Raw genomic sequence first — 22418 nt, 5'->3', positions numbered from 1 at the left:
TCTCTGTCGTACTGGAGGCGCGACCGGTCAACACAACGAATAAAGAATGAGCTTGGAATTTTGGTTATATGGAGCTAATATATATCACTATAAATACAAATAATTAATGAATATTTTAACAATTAACAACTAACAATTATCGTCAACGATAACAGTATGATACTCGTGCTTGCAGAACAGAAGCGTCCCATCTCCATGACAACGAAACACAACCAGAAGGAAGGTTTGCCTCACACGGCCTGTGAAATCGCTGAAACCGTTTGTAACACTGGTGCTTTTTGAACTGAAATTACCACAAGAAGGTTCGGCAAGGTTTGTTTATCCACAAAAACCTTCCGGGAACCGTATTTTTCAAGGTGTCATCTTGCCCAACAGGTTAGATATCTTCTTTCAAAAAATAGCCCTAACATATGCCAAAATATGTCATAGCTGATAACTCTGCGACGTTGTTTTCGATAATATAATCGATATTTACTGTAGTAATTGTTATTTATTTATTTATTTATTTTTGACAAAACATCATACAGTATAGGCCTAATGATCTATAAAATGTTTATTTTACCAGAGATTCAACGAATCAGACATGGAAAGTCCTCGTGTTGGTGTGGTGAGAGAGTCTATGCTGCATCGTCCTCTATTAATTAAGGTCAGGACTGATATTGATGGATTTGACTACAGTGAACTCTTTAACCTTATTTCTCTGCATAGCACCATATGAATTATTTTAGGCCCTACAATTAATATTCTCCCAAACAAATAATTAGTCTTTACGTGTTTCACAAACTAATGGTGGGATTATTAACATTATTTGGAAACACAACAAATAAACAACGCCATAACTAAAATGACCACTAGATGGCAGAGATAGTCTCTGAATAAATTTCACCGTGATATGCTTGTGATCTGGCAATGTCCCTGGAATACCACAGCAGGACTGCACATTTCGGGTGTCTGTTTTATCTCACACACCCCGTTCAGGTCACGTAACACTAATACTAATAAGCTAAAGAGTAAACTATAAAGGTTACAAAAAAGGGTTTTCACAGTGATGCCATAGAATAACTTTCAATGAATTAATTTCATTGGTTCGTCCTAGAACCAAAGATGCCAACAAAGAACTTTCATTTTTAAGAGAATCCGGTACTGAGATTTGAGGAATGGTGTTTATATGTAAGAGTGTTATTCTCTGCTTTCTCCTCTAGTGAACCCTCTTTGTTAGACCCAGCGCAAGCCTCGAATCTTTAACTAAGTACTTCCAGCATATCTTTCATCTAATTCTGCTTCATTTCAACTTCATCAAGTCTTCCATTGGAGCAGAAGGGAGAATGAAATGAACCTGCACAATCCTCAATGTTTCTCCTTTCCTCTCGCTCCCATGGCCTTTCTCTTTTCACACTCATCCAATCATCCTGTCCATCCCTGCTGGGATAAGAGGCCTCCGTTAGACCTTTGCTTGCTCTCACCCCTCCTTTTTTTCTAATGTTCTCTAGGGTTATTTGATATGCCCCTTCTGACTGATGCAGAAAATAGGATTACTGTATTTAAATGACTATGATAATGAACTGCGTGCATGTTCCCATAGTCCCACGAGATCAAGGATTTCTCATTCTTTTTCATTGTGAGCAGTCATAGCTACAGGTTTTGGCAATGTGCTGGAACAATGACAGAGTCATCTGTGAGGATTTAAGCTTTTGTTCTTGTGGCGTTGCCTGATGTTGCTCTATTTCTTCCCTCTCGTGCATCTAGTTTTGAGAGCTGTAGGTTCGAACGTTCACCCTCATCCTCCTTCAATCAGTGGAGGCTGTCTTTGCTTGCTTGCTATGTAACGGGAGACCCGTGAAAGGCTCATATTCATTAAGAAATAGGCCAACTGCAGCAAGTCCCTTGTGCTGAGAGCATCTCTTGTCGGCCTGCACAGCAGTTCATCATCGCAGGAGTTTTCTCTGCTTATGCAGGGCTGATGTATGGCTGTCCCGTGGGGAAAAGGGACATATATCTTAGTAATGTGCTAATGGGCCTCAAAATAAAGAGGAGATGAATTAGTCTGTATCTACACTCCATGAAGCTTTAACATCCATAGAACCTTTCCACTGCACAAAAGGTTCTTTACAGTTGAAAAAGGTTCTTCAGATTATTAAAATGTTCTTCACACACACAAAAAAAATGTTTGTTTAAGAACTATTCACTGAAAGGTCTTCTATGGTATCGCTGCAAAACCCCCTTTTGGAACTTTTATTTTCAAGAGTGTAGAACCGAGCACCCTGAGAGCCATTTGTGACCAAAAAGTTAATGGTGAGAAAAGTACAAAAAAGGCCTCTCCTCTCCTTTCCTCTCCTCTTGTTAATTCCTTTTTGATGAGGCATGGCCAATAAATCCTGTTTTCATGCCTGTATTCCCTGATGACCAGTAAATTAGAGATCAGGGGAGCAGATTTGGGGCTTTTGTTGTTCTCTGGTGTCTGAGAGAGACCTGCTGTGCAGCAGGCTGGCTAGGCCCTATTCACAGTCCCCTCTTCCCACTCATTACCATTCACTTCATTCAGCCTATGTAGCTAATGTTAGACACACGGCAATCTGCGGTTCATTCTTAAGCAGTTCTATACTGTAGCCGATACTTGCCTGCAGCGCAAATTTATTATGTATATGTGGTCTGGCCTAAAGCTTGTTTTGCCTGAATTAAACCTCAGTGTATAAAATGTAAAAAATATCTTTTGAAGGCTCAGAGTGCTTTAAAAAGCATTATCAGAGTGTGAGATTTGGCAAATGAAGCTAAAAATTTTATACAGTTTGCCTACTGACTTTAATTGGCCTCTGGAATTTATTTGAATTGCAAAGGATCTGGCCCCCGACCTTGACCTTCACCCACCTCAGCTGTACATAGGGATCTACAGTTAGGCCCACGCGTACAGTGCCTCATAAACCACAACTCCGCAAGGTGCTTTAGCTTCCACGTGGTCGCTGTAGCAACATAGGCCCTTGTTATTAATGGGATCCAGCTGGGACCACTGTAGACACAAGCACAGAGAGACAGATACATAACCATGAACCCAATACATAACTGTAAAGTGCTTGCATAATAGATTAATGTAAATGAGATATGTAACGAGACCTTTGGCATATGTAGCCTGTCAAAACAGGGGCTGTATACATTTATTTATGGATTAATAGAATGAAAATGCATTTTTCATTTTTGTCCATGTTCAGTTATGTTATCTATATCTTAAGGGTTTAATGATACCCTCATGTCACGATTCGATACATTTCACAATACTGAACTCACAATACGATATTATTGCTAAATGGTACATATGGTAAACGGTTAACAAAAAATGTACTTTTGATTAAAAAGCTAAATTTTTGTATTACCTTGGGGGTGGAAATGAATAGGCTTGGACTTGGTGCTGGTAACCCAATGCACAGGACAATGTTGAGACCAGAATAAAAATATACATGATTCTGTAGCTGAAAATACAGAATTATTTTAGACAAGTATGCTTGCACTCTGTCACTGACTAGATATATTTAAAATAATGTAGGCCACTTTTTACTGGTAACATGAGACATTTGGCATTATCAGGACCCACAAATAATCCCCAATTGCATTATTATACATTATATTCGAAATTATATATAGGCCTAGTAGTTTAATGTAGTACTGACACTAAAACTCTGTAAACTTGAATTTATTTCTCAAACAGTAATTTTCATTTTGGGTGAACTATACACAATACATATTGTCACTATCCACGATGCATATTGTTGCATTTTTTATTGTGATATATTGTGACACTATATATTGTTACACCCCTACTATATCTATTTACTAACAGCTGGGTCAAAGACAATTAAGGAAAAATCCAAGTTCTTTAAGACCGTTCACACCAAGGACAATATATATAACAGCTTAGTTCTAAAAATTGTTCTAAATATAAAGAATATCAGAATCCACACCACAACTATAATGATAATGACAGAGAAAATTCTTGCTTGGAATCACTTTCAGAACGACTATTACTCTGTTGAACGATAAAAACATTGACAGCCAATCACAATACATCTTAAAGAGCTTGAGCATTTAAAGCAGCAGACAACATAACTGCAGCACACACTTAGAATAAACAGAACAACATCATCCACTGGTGTGGACGCTAATATAGTTTTATCTTTATAGGTAATGTTCTTGGTATGAACGGGTCTGTTGCAATGTCATCATGTTGGTTTTATATGGGTTTAAAAAAGTTCTCTGCCATTTTCAAAAGAGATTGTCGCATCACAACACATTGTATAATAATAAAATATTATGCCAAACTACTTTCATTCTTTTAATTCGTTTTTTATTATTATTATTATGATATCCGGACAGTTTTACCACCCTGATATTGGTTACTTTATGCTCCCCAAAAATATCAAAATGTAATTTGAAATCAGACATTTAAAACATGCTGAACATATCATGCAAAGTCATCGTATGTACACTACCATACACTACCAAGTTTGAAATTGTAAAAACAGTAATTGTGAAATCATTACAATATAAAATAAATGTCTTCTAGTTTTAAAATGTATATACATTTTAAAATGTAACTATGCCTGTGATGGTAAAGCATGTATTTTCAGCAGCCATTACTGCTCACGTCACATGATCCTTCAGAATTCATTCTAACATGCTAATTTGTTGCTCAGGAGACTTTTCTTCAATGTTGAAAACAGTTGTGGTGCTTTATATTTTTTCAGGATTCTTTGATGAATAAAAAGTTCCAAAGAACAGCATTTATTTGAAATAGGCATCTTTTGTAGCACTGTAAATGTCTTTACTGCCTTTTTGATCAATTTACTGTGTCCTTGCTGAATATTAATTTCTTTACAAAATGTTCTTTACAAAAAAACAAAATGTTACTGGACTCCATACTTTAAAAAAGTAAGTCACTGACCCAGCTGCATGTACAATTTTAGTCCAGGTTGAGGACAGCTTGAATCCTTGGACATGTCTAATTACTGTACTGCTTATTCACATGGTTTAAACACAGTTTGTGATCCATTTTTTATTAAACACACCCACGCGTACATACTTAAGCATACATACACCTAAAGAGGTAGGATAACACTCATCTGTATTGAAGAAGGGTAGCAGAAGCTTGCCCAGACACATGCTCCCAATTAGCTGGCCCTCTTTATGGAAATGCCTCATCAATTATACCCAAAGCTTCAGGATTTGCCACACATAAAGAGAGTTAGCATCTTAATAACCAGCCAGACTATAGAGGAGATGAGATGAATGTGCGTGTATGTTTGCGTTGCACATATGTGCGCATTGACATTCTGGGGGTTTTAGAAGTGGGCTGATATTAATTTAGAGTTGACGGATTTAGCCAGAGAAGAGAAAAGCTGTGATCTGATGAGAAAGTTAGGGTTATGATTCCACTTACTCAACCCTCAGCATTTTTGATCTAATCCTTATTAATAAATGTATTTTTTTAGCTGACTTAAACATATTGACATTTCCCAGATCCCCTTCTTGTACATTATGATTATAGACCATGGTTCTTCTCTGCTTCTTTATAACAGCGACTATATTTGAATTCTCTCCTCATGAATTGTATCAAATCACACAGCGACAAAGATACAGATACTTTCTAGTGCTTTCCCACTTTCACTTTCTCTCTGCCATTCATTCTCTCAATTTAGCTTAGCAGAGATGAAGAGATTAATTTTAAGCCAATGTGCCCGCTGTCCTGTAATCAGGCACCAGATGGCGCTGAACCGAGCTGGAAGAGCAGGATAATAATTAGTGGAGACAGTTCGGTGAGCATTACTGCCGTTATCCTCTAATCATCATCATGGGCACTTTTATTTGTAAGTCTGACAGAGGAACTCATGGCAAAGCTGTCTGTCAGCGCTGATGAGATGAGATGATCAGGCCTGGCTCACAATTCTCCATGCCGCTGCCTGACAAGATTAAACTGGTTCCACTGGGACAGCGCAAACCTAGTAGGTCTTGGACAGGAGGTGCAGACCAGTTTTATCCAGAAGCTTCCTCTCTGAAATTTGTGTAAATCTAGTAGCAAGGCTGTCGGGAATGATGTCTGGGTGAGATTTAGGAGAGAAAAAAAGACAAATACCACATGGTATTCGCTTAGAGAGACAACATCTGAGAAAAAGCAACTTGTGCAAGTGTTCAAACAGGACCGGCGACGGGACTGAAAAGTGCAGTGATAGACTCTCAGGGTCAGCGCTAAGCTAATCTCAGCAGCTCAAGCGAAATCCTAAAAGCACACATGAGCAAGAGAGACACAAAAGGACGGTGAAATTAAAGCACGGGTGTCTGAATAGACTGAAGGGGTCTCCTTAGTAAGAGATGATTATGTCCCCCTGTTCTCTGTCTCTTTTAGCCTGTGCGAATAATCTGCTCCCGCTGACCCTCGTGTAGCCTCTCCTGAAGCCGCTCTATTCTCATGCCGGCCTCTGGTTCATTCAGCAGGTCCATGCCTGGTTAATGAAAACACAATATAGAGACAGATCACCAGTAAATGACAATATAAAAGGAGCTTTTGCTTAACATAATCCTTCGCCCGACTTGCCTTTTCTGTTGTCCCCTTCTCTTTCAGCCCTTTTATTGTGAATGAAAGGCCCAATAATGTTTTGAGGGGTCTGATTAGCCGTTTTACGCCAGCGGTCAACATGTTCCTTCAGGCATCTCTAAGTGATCTCCTCAAAACAATCTGCAGATTAAAATTGTGAAGGGGATTAAAGGGCTGGCCGAGATGCCTGGTGGCACTTACTCAAAAGATTGGCGCTTTTAAGAAACGTTTGATACGTTTCAGCAGATATGTTAACTAGAGGTTGGGTGTCTGTGAGTTAAAAGGCCAAAAAAGATTTAGGATATCTCAATTTGGTCGTACTTAGGGATTCGCCATTAAAAAAAGAGCCGAGTTTGGCAGTTGTATTCGCTTTTTGGAGGGCTTTACTTGCCCAGCATGATTGGTGGGGGTCCAGTGACAAATATCTTTCAAATCCATTTTTCAGTGTAGACTATTCAAAGCTCAGAATGAAGGATTGAGGGTTTTTAAACAAGAATTAAGTCTTTAGAACACAGCAAACACACAGAGATCTCCAGAGATGATGACAGACTCACCACGCTAATTCTTTTCTCCTTCCAAAAATCGCATACGGCAGCGTGAGGAGAAGCGCAGACATGAATGTAACTCTGTGACTGACACATGAGCACACCTCCCTCATGTTCCATCAAAGATCAAAGATATGTGCTTCTGGAATGCTCAGGCACCATATTCCACAGATCACTTTTGATACATCCGGTTGTCACCTTTGCCGTGGTTTGATTCTCAATTTTCCACCTTTTCGAAGCTAAGCTGCTCTTAAAACAGGGCTTTGAGCTGTTTAACAGAGCTCAGAGAAAAATAGTGGGCTTTTCTTTTGCCCCACGAGAGATTCTTTTTGAGTAGATGATGATAGGGGGTAAATCCCCCCACCCAACCCCCCAACACACATGGCAAGATAAGTGTTGCCTTTTTCAACTTTAGCTGTCACTCATCTTACAGTTATGACTCTGGAGACATAAATCATACTTTACATGAACTGACTGGACTACATTGTGTTAGTGATTCAGACTGAGTCCTGACTGAAGAAATCAGCCATCAAGATCACTCACATCAACGTTCAATGGGAATTTGTTTTTACTGAGCTGCCAGACACCGCAGTCATTTGGGCTTCTTTTGCGGCATGTTTTATGGTAATAAGTTTGTGCATAATTATGATTTTATTAATAGACACAATCAGATGCTTTTGGTGCTAGAATCTGAAGGTATGGGTCGAAAAACTGCCTGTCAATCAAGAAATCAGCTGCCACTCTAGAGGTCCATAAAACTTTGACATTGTGATGCATGCATTGTCTTGCGCCGTTAAATGCTTCAGTTTAACAGCGCATTTATTGTGGTGATGTAATTGATGCTGATTGACAGTTTGATTGACAGTTTATAGGTTCAGAAAAAAAATAGTTCTGAAAAAATAGAGCTACTGTTCTCTGTCAGTAAATATACACATAAAACAGCCTTTGGAGAGAAAAATAGATGTAATTAAATGTATTTTTTTTTTTAATTATTTAATTTTGATTTACATTTAGAATCAGAATCAGAGAATTCATTGCCTATTTATTTGACAAGACAGATTGTAAAATAAAATAAGTGAATAAAATGTATATAAATACAAACTATACAACAGATATATACAAAATATGTATGTACAAAATAATCTATAGATACAGTTATGCGAGGGAATGCGAATAAGGTAAGTGGTTGGATATGTCAAATAAATTCAAGTATAAATGAGTAATGCATGTTTTTTATTATTAATATTATTATTGCACAGTGAGGAGAACTTGGGGGCATTTTTAACTGTTCATGAGGTAGATGACCTGGGGGAAGAAATTTTTCCTTGTGCCTTTAAACAATTTTTATCTAAATTTATTAAAAAAATTAATTCAAAACATAAGGACACTATTCATGTAATAGTTTTAGTATTATAGTAGTACTAAACAGTATTTATCTCAGTCTTGTGTGTTCTTTATAGCCAGCTCTTGGAAAGGCCAAGTCGAGAGGTTTGTCCTGTCCAGGACCTGACTTTGTTTTTGGGACGGCGACCACAGTTCAGGATGGAGGAGTGCCAGAGGGTAAGTGGCAAAACAATTTTATAAAATTGACACTGGAGTAGTTCTATATTTGCCTTTAAAACTTTAACACTGTTAGCTTTACATTGAAAACATCATTATGATACAACCATTATGAAGCTACATCTACACTAACTCAAAACCTTTTGTTTATGAGACACCACACCCGTTCCCCATCAACTCTTGTCACAGGATGATGTCACAGTGCGTTTTCTTGAGTAAGTGTCCCCTCAGGCGCTTAGCCTGTGCTGTCAGTGCGCTCCTGTTAGCATACTAAACTGTGCCTGGCTTCTGCACTGGCTCCCCTGTCTCACACTTTAATTATGCACTTCCAACGGACGACAGGCAGTGACTGCAAGTGTCAAGCCCTTATACAGTCCCATGAACTATGATGCAGTTACCCTGTCATGCTTATCTAAGCTTACTCATCACAAATCCTAATGTAACTATTATTTCAGAAAACACCCTAAATTGATCTCTGCTTGGTTTTGAACATGTCAGTTAGAGCCCTGCTGGAGCCTGTGCCCTACTGTTATTTACCTGGTGCCAGAGGAAGGCGCTGCCAGTCACCAAAGCCATTAAACAGTTTTGTGTTTTCTCTTGTTGATCTGTCTATGACTGTGTCTAATAGTTTGAATACTGCTAATATTTCAAAATGAAGTGTTTTTCCAAAGAAGGTAAAAGTATATGTATGTATATATAAAAGTATATAAAAGTATGCATATATGGCTCTTCAATGTGTCGTGACAGATCGCTGTAGCGCCTCAGATCAAGCGGCTCGTGAACTGATCATCTCTTCCTACTAGTTCATTTATAGCATCAAATAAACATTAATGAACATCAGAAGCAATGTTGTTTCAACCGTGGAAAGACGTCAGTACACATCATTTTTCAAGTTCAAGTCCACCGACGTTAATCTACTAACTCCCCTGACTGCTTTATCGGACAAAATGGTGGATTCGGCGTTATGATTGGTTAGATCGCCTGTCAATCAAACTCCCAGAGAAGTGTTAATTGAAGTATTTTAATTAGGTTGATCCAACTGTTCACATTTTATAGTGTACTAGTATAGTAGTGTTTCTAGTAATCCTAACTGGTTCAGGTGTGTTTAATTTGGGTTTGAGCTAAAGTCTGCAGGACAGTAGCCCTCCAGGAACTGGGTTTGACACCCCTGGTCTAAGTTGTACCGAAGTCTTTTGGTAAACTAAAATATTACTTATTTATACCAATAAAACCAGCTGCGACACTGTAAGAAAAAGGCAATTTTCCCTTTAGTATTTTGTCTTGTTTTTAAGTGAAAATATCCATAGCATGTTAACTGTCACTATTCCGGTAGAGAGACAGTTGGCAGATTATTTTTATTGCCTTTTCCCTTATCACATATTTTAGTAATCATCATAAATTAGGTATCATTCAAACACTCAAAATTCATCCTGTGAAAAACGTTTTGAAATTACCATGGAAAAGGTACTTTAAAACCTTTTAGTGGGCTCAATTTTTGTGATATCAATTTCAAATTTGGAACATAACTTGGTTAGACATATGGTTTTGATTTTCTAGTGATTTTCGAGTTCAAATTATTTTGTAAAATATATATCTATGCTCCAAAAGAGGGGTGACAGGTTAAAACAAGATAAATGTATGATAAGACTATGATAAGTTTTCAGAGAATATTTCTTGAATTACATTTTTCTAACCGTGCTGGCAAATCGTTTTTCTTGTTTCACACATAAATCTAACAAAATGTTATTACATTTATGCTTAATATTCAAGATATATTCTCTGAAAACAAGTCTTTGTATCTTCTGCATTTTTGCTTCTCAAGTAAATTTAAGGATGTTTTGATATTAAGGACAAACAAGACAAAAATACTTATTATGATTATAAAAATTTGTAGTGCAATCCTTCTCCTCAGGAATTTTGTGTGCTGAACTGTATGTATTATTGGAGTCTTTCTTGATTTCATAGTATTTTCCTACTGTGATTTCTCCCTCTTTTAGCTATCTCCAGCTGGCGCACTCACACTATGTCTACCAGAAACAGGGTGGCTGAGAGGGATTTTATCGCCCTTAACCGAGAAGGGGTCAAGTCAGGCTTGGTTACTGCTAAAGAGCTGCAGCAGTACCGTGCCACCCACGACATTCGGCGCCAGCCTTTGACCAGAGAGGGGTTTCGCAGATCTGCGCCACCTCGCATACCACCAGATGCTTCATTTGGCATTTCTAACAGGTGAGTGTAGTTGTGTTCATTATAATGGTCTCAGTCGCAATCATTGTTAGCTTGTCTTAAGAGTCTCAAACCAAAGCTGTGCTGAGAGGAATCGGAAAGAAGCAAACCGTTAGTCATAATGAAAACAATCATTCACATTTTTAAAGGAAAATATTAATACTACTATTCCTATTAGTCAGGCTGTTACTATATTATTTGAAATCTCAATAATCATTTTTTATAAAGAGGAATATACCGATTTTATTAATATGCATCTTAATGACACCTCCTTCTGCCTTGTGTCTTTGTCTCTTTCCCACTGTCTGTTTACATCTTCCAACCACATACACACACCCTCGCGTACGAGGGTGTATGTTTTTTTTTCCCATATCATTAATTCATGTGCCCACGTAATCTTTAAATCAAAATATCTTCCTCTCCCTCTTGCAGTGATATCTTCTCTTCTCCGATGACGTGTTTACTGGCGTGAGGGTGGGACAACCTGTCACTCATATGAGATCACAGCAATAGCAATCCAACCATCCAATCTATTCCCGATGGACAAAATCAAGTCCCGTCCTAATTTTTTTCTTGTTTGCGAAGCCGTCTCACTGTGATATACGTCAGAATAGGGAAGAAAAAACTATCACAACCTCAGTTTCATGCTGACTTTAATTTAAAGTGTTACTTTTGGCATTTCTTTGTAATTATTTTGTGAAATTCACTAGAAATTTCTAAAAATTTGTTATTAAATGGAATAAATCCTAATATGGCCATCACTCACTTACCAGCCTTTCAGCAAGTCATTTAGGACTCTTGGGTGAATATTGTCTCTTAATTAATATTCATGAGCCAGTCTGATAAGGCTTATAATGTGTCTCCCTCACTTCTCATATCGTTCTTTCTTCCCTGGATATTTTGAGGGAGAAAATCTGTAAATAGGTGTAAGAACAGCACCATCTCTTACATCATTTTTGTGTGGGAATAAGACATGGGTGAGTCTTGATCAGTTTAGAAAGTGATTTGTTTCACTGGATGAGGCAAAAAGGAAAGAGCAGAAAAGTAAAAGAGATATAGGAATGTGTATATCTGTAAGAAACAGAGAAAGAGGAAGAAGGAAAGAAGAGAGCACTCATCTTTGAGCTCTGTGTCCATTGAGGTATGACACGAGCACTCTGCTGAGAGCAGAGCTAGGATTATTACAGCAGTCCGCTGTGCCACAAGCTCCCTTCCCTCCTTCCTTCTGCCTTCCACCTGCTTTCTTTTTTGTTCTCTTCCTCTTGGGCCTTGATACTGTTGAAATGGAGCTGAATTATTTAACTGAAAACACAGCTTTGTGTCCAGACTTTCTCTCTTTCACACACACACACGCACACACTCACTTGATGTTGATACATCCAGTGTGAGAAGTGTTGGGTGAGAGTGTGTTTCAAGAGCCAGTCAGGAGGAAGGAGGTCTGGAGCAATGAGAGGTAAGATCAGGGGTCCACAGGGACTTGTTTGGCCCTGCACTCTATCCATCAATTGCTGTTTGCCAATGCCACGGTCAGCCCTAATGAGGGTGTGCCTGGATCCTTGCACAAAATGTCACCATCCCCATACACACACATGAAATACAGCACGCACATACATACCAGAGCAACACTACTACATCTAGAGATGTCTGTTCGAGAAATAAGAGTGTTGCTTTCACAACTTTACACCTGGCAGTCCAGGATCAAATGCTAGTGACTCCACCCAGTGTTAGGATGACTGAATTGGGAAGCTCTCTTAGCAGCCTATTTAAACTCATTAGGATGTTGAGCTGTTGACTACAAGGCTCAGATAGAATATACATCCACTTTTTTTAAATGAAGAAATAACACTAACAGCATCGTGTACATTTTACTGGAGATTTTGAGTCTTACATACGTGACGTGATGTGAAGACCAAGTATGGTAACACATACTCGGAATTTGTCCTCTGCATTTAACCCAAGTTAGTGCACACACATTAGGAGCAGTGAGTAGTGAACACACACCCAGAGCAGTGGGCAGCCATTTTTGCTGCAGCACCCGGAGAGTGATTGGGGGTTAGGTGCCTTGCTCAAGGGCACCTCAGTTGTGGGCATTGAGGGTGGAAGAAGGCACAGCTCATTCACTCCTCCATTTTCCTTGGTATTGAGAATCGAACCCACAACCTCTGGGTAACTAGTCTGACCCTCTAAACATTTGGCCACAACTGCCCCAGGCCACGGCTCCCACAGGCTTACTAACATAGTGTTAACAGTGTTATTATTTATACAGAGGCCACGTTCACAGAGAATATGGTTGCAAGTTCTGTTTTTGAGGGCTTAATATGGTTATGTTTATTTAGGAGAGTGACAACTGCATTCTACAACCCAACTTACACATGGTAATTTTCAGGGTTCACAAACGCCTTTTCGGCGAGCCCGTTATGTGAATGGAACTGTGCTGGAGTTGTCTGTTATGATGCTCAAAAAGGACCAAAAATAAGACTTTGCTTCATGCACTCATCTCACAGAATATGACGTCTGCCGAATGTATCGTTTGTGTCTGCAGCTTACTCATTCGTCTGCATGAACGTGACATCTGTATCTATTGCAAGTGGGATGATAATTAATATATTCTTTCTTTGTATTCTATTTTGTTACATGGGTTTCCAGCACAACACCAGTTTGTTTTAGCAGCGCACCTACATGTAAGAAGTTAACAGAAAGAAAGATTATTCATGCTTTTTAAGACTGTTAGTAGATTAAAGCAATAAATACATCATTTTCTGGCATAAATCTTGAATTTTAAATTATTTTTACTAAATGCTTTTTTTCCCCTTGCCTCTATATATTAAAGGGATTGTCCTCTCAAAAATGAAAATTCTGTCATCATGTCGTTCCAAATCTGTATGACTTTCTCTTTTTCCTGCAGAACACAAAAGATATTTTAAGAATGTTGGTAACAAGTTTTGGTTACCATTTACTTCCACTATATGGACAAAAAGGAAAACAAAAACAAACAAACAAACAAAAAACACTGAAACATTTCTCAAAATATCTTCTTTTATGATCCACAGAAGAACGAAAGTTAATTTTTAGGTGAACTATCCCTTTAAATATATTGTTTACTAATTTGATTATGCATTTAAGTACCAAAACGAGTGTAAATCAGTTCCACAGAATTCTGCAGATTCAGATGTGGGCAACCTGAGAAAACTGTTTTGTTCCATTTCAGACCATCTACCCCAATCTCTGAGCTCATGGAGTACAAGTACGCTCAGAGATGGCTGGAAGAGCAGCAGGTCAGGGACAGAGCCCTACAGGCCCATCAGCATAAGAAGGTCTGTGGAGGATCTCGCAAAATCACTTTGATATTAACCTTTGCTGCAAAGAGAAAAGTCATTAAGCTGTAAGCATCTACTGAAGCTGTCTCTTTTCTTCACAGGCTCAGCTTGGACGTATACAGGACACACGAACCACCCTGCTCCGCAAGAGTCGGCCCTTGCCTGAGGCCCCGTCCACATGGAAGCTACCTCGTTTCCAGCAGGTGAAAACTGAATCTCTAGGCTAATGTTTCTTCAATTCAATTAATTAGTGTACTTATTTTTAAACAATACATAATTATGTCATATTTGTGGAAACTTTTCAAAACTATATGCATTATTTTTTTTTTTTTTCATTCATTGGTTTAGTTGACTCGCACTGAAAGGATAACCAGGATCAGTGTACTGTGTGTGTATACATGGATGAGAGAGAGAGTGTGAGTGTGTGTGTCTGAGTGTGTGTCTGTCTGTCTTTGTTTGAGTGTGTGTGTGTGTGTGTGTGTGTGTGTGTGTGTGTGAGAGAGAGAGAGAGAGAGAGAGAGAGAGAGAGAGAGAGAGTGTGCGCGTGTGGCCATAAAGATGGCAATATATGAAATCCTTGTCATTATGGGGAAATATTTTGGTCCCTATAAGGAAAACAGCTTATAAAGTGATGTTTTTTGTAAATGTAAAAATGCAGACAGTTTTCTGTGATCGGTAGGTTTAGATGTAGAGTTAGGGGATAGAATATACAGTTTGTACAGTATAAGAATCATTATGTCTATGGAAAGTCCCCATAAAACATGAAAACCCAACATGTGTGAGTGTGAGTGTGTGTGTTATGACAGTGTGACACTAAAAATCTACGCTGAAAGTAACAATATCTGCCTCAAGCCCTTACGATTGTTCACATGCACACTAACCCCTTCAGTTTTGGTCCCTCTGCTAGCCTTAACGCAAAAGCATCAAGTAAATCAAAAGTGCTTTGTTTTTATTGGTCTTTTGCGTCGACAAGCAGACTACCAGCCTGACAGCTCTACCTGTCAGCGGTGCATAAAAATTCTCCATTGACAATCCCCAATGCTTCCAATTATGAAGGAATCAGACTCCCGCTGAGCTAATGATGGCCCTTACACACATCCTAACACACCTTTACAAGCACTGACGGCAGAACACTACAATACATATAATGCACTAGCCACAGTATTTATTTACACAGGGCTCCAGACCATAATGCGAATACAACAAAAATCATAATTTAGTATTTCTGTAAAATAATTCAAAAGCCAGCCGAGAAAGCTTTGTGTTTTGTCCATATGAGGTTTCCTTACATATCATTGCTATACATATCCTTTAGAGTGTGTGCTGGTGTTTCTTGCACAAAACAATGAACAGGACTTTGCATACGATTCATGAAAAAATGACTCTTTTCAGTCGGTTAGTTCTGATTTGTGAAGTATTTTCTTTAGGTTTGTGAGACTTTTTATTGACGTTGTAAATTTGTCAGTGTGTGTAAATAAATAAATATATATATATATATATATTCACAACAGAGTTTTGTTGGATAAATGGATAATGTTATTCTAAAAAATTTAAAATATATTATAACAAATATTGGTTGAGAATAATATTTGTTGTAAAATCTGTATTTAAAACAACTAAAATGTTCCTTCATCATAGCAAAGAGAAGTGGCTGTTGTTAAAAGCTAAATATAAAAGCTTTGAGAAGTTAAAAGCAATTCTGCCAAACTAAAATAAATTTGGCAACTAAATATTAAATTTTTTTTCACACACAAACATGATACATATATTTATTTGCATTGTCACATGGCTAAACATGCATATTTGCTTGTACTGTACATTGATATCTAATACTGCTAGTTTTCCTTTTAACTCTTTCCATGCACTTCTCCTCCATCCTATTTTTTCCTCTCTGTCTGGATTTTCTCTGCAAATTACAACCCCCTCCCCAACCACACACACACACACACACACACCCCGTGTCTGCCTGTCCTGTCGTCCACCCTCAGTCGGCTCTAATGAGGGAGGGAGAGTGTTATTTTGGTTGCACGCCTGCGCTAAATTCTCTCTTGTATGACAGCTGATGGAGAGAGAGAGGAGCGTTAACCTTATAAAAGATTTACCTCTGCTCATTACAGCCTGTCAAGTAGCTGTCCTGATAGCACCAGGTTCGACATTTGCATCCTTGACTCTCTTCTTCATTCTACACTCATTTTCTTCATTCCTGTTGTTTGTTTGTTTGTATTGTCACCTTCTCTTACATCTCTTTCATTCCACCTTTCTTGAGACGTGTGTTCCTCCTATTTAATTCAAAAAGGTTTGGAGGTGTCAAAAGTGTTTGTGGGAGGCAACAGATTTTTTTTTAGGGTAGAAAATAAAAAGACAAACAAGTAAATATATTTAAAACATGATGTGACACACCGGTAAAGTTTCAGCAGGTTTTTGCTGTTCAGAAACATGCCATAAACATGAACTAGCCTTTGGAAGATGCTAAACGTATAAAATACATATTTGAAACACCCTGGCGTACATATCTGCTGTTTTGAGCCATTGTTCAAATTATAAATATGCTGTGCCAACAAGTTCTATTATTTAATAGCTGTCAGTATACATTGTTACGTAGCAGCTTAGATGCTACAGAAGTAAAATATGGGCAAAGAGTCTCTGCTCCCTTTTACCGAGCTATGTTTTTTAATGTTCAACTATTCTGACTACACTTTTGTGTATCAAAACAGAATGCCTTCCATGTTCCAATAGTGCCATCCATGTTACTTTTCTCTGTCATTCATATTTTTTTGTTTTCAATGTTGAACTGCAATAGGCCTCAATCTAGGATCTATCAATCTAAATCTCTAGGACAATTTATCAGATCAAATGATATTGTATGCTCTTTTGCGTGCTCTCTCTCTCTCTATGATATATGATAATATATATATATATATATATATATATATGTATAGCATAAAATTTCTGATATAAAAAATGGACACTTATTCTGTAGGTGGGACCAGCTCTGGACACCTTTCGCGATCCTGAAGCCAGGAAGAAAGCCATGAGTACCCACTACTCAGAGTCTGCAAGCAGAAGAGGGATTCTGGGTCAAGGCATTTACACAGTGGATTAATAGAGCTAAGATTATTACATCTCAGCCCCTCTGTTTATAAGGCATCTTTTTGAAGTAATAATCTCTAAATAAAAAAAAAAAGACAATTTGTTCTTCTGTTAAATTTTGTCAAAACATACACACACACACACACACACACACTTTATATGTATATATATATATATATATATATATATATACATTTAATAGAACATTTCTGACTTTGAATAAATATCTAATAAAACTAATGGTCTGATAATCATACTGTAATAAATTATTATGAAGTTATCAATAAATCTGTCTATTTATATTAGTCCCTGGGATATCTGAGATTTCAGGTGGGGGGTCTCTGGGTCTGTACATGTTTTTTTTTTTTTTAAAAAAAAACCCTGGTTTAGATGTTGTTCTGATGAAGAAAAAAAAGAAAAGAAAAAGGAAACTGTGGCAAAGTGCTAAATGTAAAATCCAGCATCTTGTGCTGGATCCTTATGTCACGTATTACGTATCTGCGTTTTATTTAGGACAAAAAAAGGAGGGTTGACTATGTTTCTCCCCCTCCCACAACACGTACGTGATCATCCCCCCCAAAAACACCCTTTAACCAATAACGACGTGGCGCTCGGGACAAACGCGGAATGGACACCTTTAAAAGCGTGTTCCTCCTCCGGTATTGGTTGTTTCCTTGAGGGTGTCGTTTTCAGGTCGTGGAGATCACTGCCTGTGTTTATACTCTGTTACACAGGTTTAGTCCTCGCAGACCTGGGCTAGAACTTTACACATCAGCATCGGGTTTAGGTCAAAGGATTAGGGGGTTAGTATGGTTGTAGTTGTGCCTCTAGAAAGCCAGATAAGTTTTCAAGCTAATGAATAGTTATATACCGAGTGCTCTTATGTGCGGGGTGAGTAGTTGTACCTGTCCTTGGTGCTGAAACTGACCTGTGCACTTCACGGATTCGCTTTTGAGGGACTGTATGAGAATAGTTGAAACAAAACTAAGCTGTAATCAACAGCAGAAGATCTCTTATTAATATTGGACCTTTTTTTCTGGGACATTATCAAAAGGAGTTTGGAAGACTTTTTTTTTTCTTTCTCAGAATTATGATCTGATTTTGCCGTTTTGAATCTGCAAATTTCTCAGCTGTATCACCAAAACCAGTGTCAGAAAGGACAAATGCACATTTGATTTTAATTTGACTCACAATGGAGGTATCAAACGGGTCGAGCTTTGGGATCGAATCTATACTTTCTCACAGACCTACCAGCCCGTGTATGTCCAAGGGGGAATGCAGGTCTCCAGCGGAGTTGAGCCCGCGGTCGGACATGGACAGCGGCTGCTCGTCGCCTCCCTCCCCGAGACGGACCTCAGTGGAAGACGCAGTGCAAAGACACGCTCGCGCTCTCGGACTGGACTCTCCTTTACAAATATCCCAGCAGCCGAGAACAGTCACGTCCTCGTTCTTGATCAGAGACATACTAGCGGACTGCAAACCTCTGGCAGCCTGTGCTCCTTATTCCAGCACTGGACAGTTAGCACAAGATGCTGAAGACTGTATGGACAAACTTCACAGCAATTCGTCCTCGGACAGTGAATACAGGGGTGAGACACACTAATCTTGTTTTTTAAACATCTTACAAAGAAACATAGAAGGTAAAGATTCTCAAAAGATTCATAATACAATAATACAAACACAATTAAATTTTGGTTTTATTTACAAGATTAGGCTATTTAATAGGGTTTGCTGTAAATTAAAATTGTTATGGTCACGCCATTATGCATTTTCCTAAGAAATCAGGTAAAACATAAAACATACAAAGTCTATATATATATATATATATATATATATATATATAAATGGTGTTTAAAATAAAGATCTAAAATATGAAAGCCTAAAGACGGAGGTTTTTCCAAGAGATCACAAAATAATAAATAGGCCTACTCAGCATTGCTGACATCCGTCAAGAAAAATATATCAAAATATTTGGATTTTTATGATCATACTTTCGTTTTCGTTTCTCTTCGTTCGTATAACGCAGTTCAATGTAATTATTTGTCAAGGTATAAGGTATTGAAATGAGAACGAATCTCTGTTTTGAAGGTCACTTTAGTCAATATTTTTAATGGTTTCAAAAACCAAACCAAATGTCCTGATACAGGTTCAGTCGAGAGGATCTGTGTGCTCACAACTAAGTAGCAATAATGGTGTTTCATTAGAGAATTTTTGGCTATGGATTTGGCCATCTGATGATAAAATGTGTAACCCAAAGCGTGTCATAATACAATCCGCATTTGAGAGTCTCAAGTTCTTATTGCAGCTCGATAAAGCTGCTTTTTAAATTATTTTAATGCAACATTACAACAATATAGGCCTAATATTATCAAAAAAGTTTTAGTGCTGTTGAAACGTCTGTCTAAACAACAGACATTTAAAATAATTAAACGTGAAATTGAAGAAATTTACTAATGGGAAATGGGCAAACAAACACGAGAATGTAAAAAAATGTGTCAATGTAATTTCTGTCAAAATGACAAATGTTTATGGTGTATATTTGCATGGTGTTTTCAGTGAAAGACGAAGCTGATCGAGAAATCTCCAGCAGTAGAGACAGCCCCAGCATCAGGCTGAAGAAGCCTCGTAAAGCCCGCACTGCGTTCACTGATCACCAGCTGGCGCAGCTCGAGCGCAGCTTCGAGCGTCAGAAGTATCTGAGCGTGCAGGACAGGATGGAGCTGGCAGCATCTCTCAACCTCACTGACACACAGGTCAAAACATGGTACCAAAACCGCAGGTGAATACAAATATCTTGTGAAACATAATAGCCAAGTTTTTTTTTTTGTTTTATAGTCAAAGATACAGAAGTATACTAGCAGTGATTATGCTGTGGACTGAACCGTTTTAAAAGGCCTTTAAATATAGGCCTAAAGGTTTTATACAAAAAACACGAAAAGTTTTATATTTATGAAATATTATTAATATCAATATTATACTGTAATATTGCTTGTATATATTGTAAATAATTGCTTGTAGTAGTTGTTTGCTGTTGCTGTTATCCTGTCAAATTAAACCACAACGGGGGAAAAAAGTTGTGCATATACAACCCCGCACACCATGAGTCCAACACATTTAGTCATAAATAATAAATTACTGCATCGTGTATCAATAATTTAGCTTCCGAGTAGTAATTAAACAATTGCCAAAATTATTAATTATTTATCTGAAATGGCTCTTTGCTGAGTGACAATTTGACGGATGAGTGTTCAACAGGATATTACACGGATTCATCCTCGACGAACAAAAACTTTCTATGAATCGGCAAATACCTGTTCACACTTCACCTTTGAACTGCATTAAAGCAATTTTGGAAAAAGCAAATATTTGCAATATTTTAATTCATGTTGGTTTAAGACATTTTTTGGGGGGAAATACAAAAAAAATAAAATACTAGGCCTAAATATAGGCTATTTTTCTAAGTTTTCTTAGGGTTCCTGTGACCTGAACAAAAAGTTCGTTTTCATAATATCAATTTATTTGAAAAAGAAAAATCTTAAAGACCTCAGACTTAAAGACTTTGACGCCTAAAGGGGTCGTCTTTGTTTTATGGTTTTAGTGTCACATGACAACAAAATGGCTTCCTGCATGCTAGTTACGCCACACTTTGATCTGGCTTACTTTTTAAATATATATATATATATATATATATATATATTTATTAATACCACTACTAATAATAAGCCAAACTACGGGAACATTGTTTTCCCAAGAATTTTAGCCATTTAATGAGAATGTTTTAAGGAAATATCAACACTATTATGTATATCAAATCAATGAGGCTTATGTTGTTTGTTTCAATCAGAACGAAGTGGAAACGGCAGACAGCCGTTGGGCTGGAGCTCCTCGCAGAAGCAGGGAATTACTCAGCTCTACAGAGAATGTTCCCATCACCCTATTTCTACCCTCAAAGTTTGGTCTCTAACCTAGACCCGGGGCCAGGGTTGTATCTCTACAGAGGGCCGTCCGCGCCTCCACCACCGGTTCAGCGGCCTCTGGTCCCGAGGATCCTCCTGCACGGTCTTCAGGGCAGCGGAGATCCAGCATCTCTCTCTGGAGTGATACCGCGACACACGCCGCGATGAACTGATCCCAACCTGACAACAGCTCCAACCTCAGGAACGACAGGGTTGCGCTTGGACAATACCCATGAAACTGAAAATCTAAACGCGCAATAATAGACTTTCCAAATGACTCTGACCAAAAGGTGAATGCTAACTATTTATTTAACTTTAAAGTGCGAGAGAAGTTATCAGAAAATTATCTGACGAGGTTCCATCACCCCATGAACCTCGTGACTGTGTTCTGATAAGAAGTTGCTTTTCCCCTAAGAAATGGCGTGGTTTATTTGCACAAAATTATGACGCAAACAAACCAAAATAAACCTCATAAAAATAATTTAGTCAATTTCAGTGGAACCATATGCAATACTGAACAATTGTGGATTTTTTTTTTTTATTCTGCCTAATGATAAACATGCATTTTACGAACAAAAATAATAAAACTAAAATTACTGATTAACAAATGACTGTATAACTGAAATGTAATTTATCACCGATTATTGTGATGGTGGTTGTATTGCTGTGCGGCTGTTTTACAAAACAATCCACAATATGAAATACACAGATCAGCGAGAGAGAAAAAAAAGGCACTGAAACCTGTATAAACCGTTTTTGTAGAAATAGTGTTGTGGTTATGGGTGCTTACAACCCCAGTTCAACAGACGCCAAAATACTTTTCTAAATAAAAGACTGTATTTGTCACACATATGACGAAGTAATTTATTCTTCGATATCCTCGTGGTCAAATATATTGGTTGTGGATATATGATGCATAAAATGGGCTTTAAAAATAAGTAAAAATGTTTATACACACGAAAAAAAAATTGTAAGTGCATTAGAGCTTCAATGGGACATCACACCCAACAGCCCGTGAACGCAATTAAAAAACAAACAAACAAACCCGTTTCCTGCGCTCATATTGTGACTACAAGCACACTTTCTCCCAACAATCTGCATTTATATCAATATTTACATTTTTAATTAACGTAAGTATACAAATTGCTGC

The 22418-nt window shown here is 37.9% G+C and overlaps 2 protein-coding genes across 2 annotated transcripts; both read left to right on the top strand.

Moving 5' to 3' along the window:
- Window positions 1–2: 2 nt before the first annotated feature.
- cfap77 (cilia and flagella associated protein 77) lies at window positions 3–17411 on the top strand. Its single transcript, XM_051894865.1, has 7 exons — window positions 3–375; window positions 566–646; window positions 8583–8682; window positions 10680–10908; window positions 14114–14219; window positions 14324–14425; window positions 17203–17411. Exons 2-7 carry the CDS (start codon window positions 584–586, stop codon window positions 17323–17325), a joined length of 723 nt encoding a protein of 240 aa, XP_051750825.1. The 5' UTR covers window positions 3–375; window positions 566–583; the 3' UTR covers window positions 17326–17411.
- Window positions 17412–17525: 114 nt separating this feature from the next.
- On the top strand, window positions 17526–22116 carry barhl1a (BarH-like homeobox 1a). The gene is made up of 3 exons (XM_051894863.1): window positions 17526–18901; window positions 19869–20091; window positions 21157–22116. Exons 1-3 carry the CDS (start codon window positions 18505–18507, stop codon window positions 21434–21436), a joined length of 900 nt encoding a protein of 299 aa, XP_051750823.1. The 5' UTR covers window positions 17526–18504; the 3' UTR covers window positions 21437–22116.
- Window positions 22117–22418: the final 302 nt, after the last annotated feature.

The sequence above is a fragment of the Ctenopharyngodon idella genome, chromosome 5 (genome assembly GCF_019924925.1).
Source record: "Ctenopharyngodon idella isolate HZGC_01 chromosome 5, HZGC01, whole genome shotgun sequence".
Taxonomy (NCBI): Eukaryota; Metazoa; Chordata; class Actinopteri; order Cypriniformes; family Xenocyprididae; genus Ctenopharyngodon; species Ctenopharyngodon idella.
Note: the sequence above shows the minus strand (reverse complement) of the source record. Positions and strands in the feature narration are given on the sequence as shown.

Bases quoted from the DNA above. Each gene is read 5' to 3' on its own strand.
- cfap77 (XM_051894865.1), top strand. From the start codon at position 584: ATGGAAAGTCCTCGTGTTGGTGTGGTGAGAGAGTCTATGCTGCATCGT. The intron at 10,909-14,113 runs GTGAGTGTAGTT...GTTCCATTTCAG, and splicing joins TCATTTGGCATTTCTAACAG to ACCATCTACCCCAATCTCTG. The intron at 14,426-17,202 runs GTGAAAACTGAA...CTTATTCTGTAG, and splicing joins AGCTACCTCGTTTCCAGCAG to GTGGGACCAGCTCTGGACAC.
- barhl1a (XM_051894863.1), top strand. From the start codon at position 18,505: ATGGAGGTATCAAACGGGTCGAGCTTTGGGATCGAATCTATACTTTCT. The intron at 18,902-19,868 runs GTGAGACACACT...TGGTGTTTTCAG, and splicing joins CTCGGACAGTGAATACAGGG to TGAAAGACGAAGCTGATCGA. The intron at 20,092-21,156 runs GTGAATACAAAT...TGTTTCAATCAG, and splicing joins ACATGGTACCAAAACCGCAG to AACGAAGTGGAAACGGCAGA.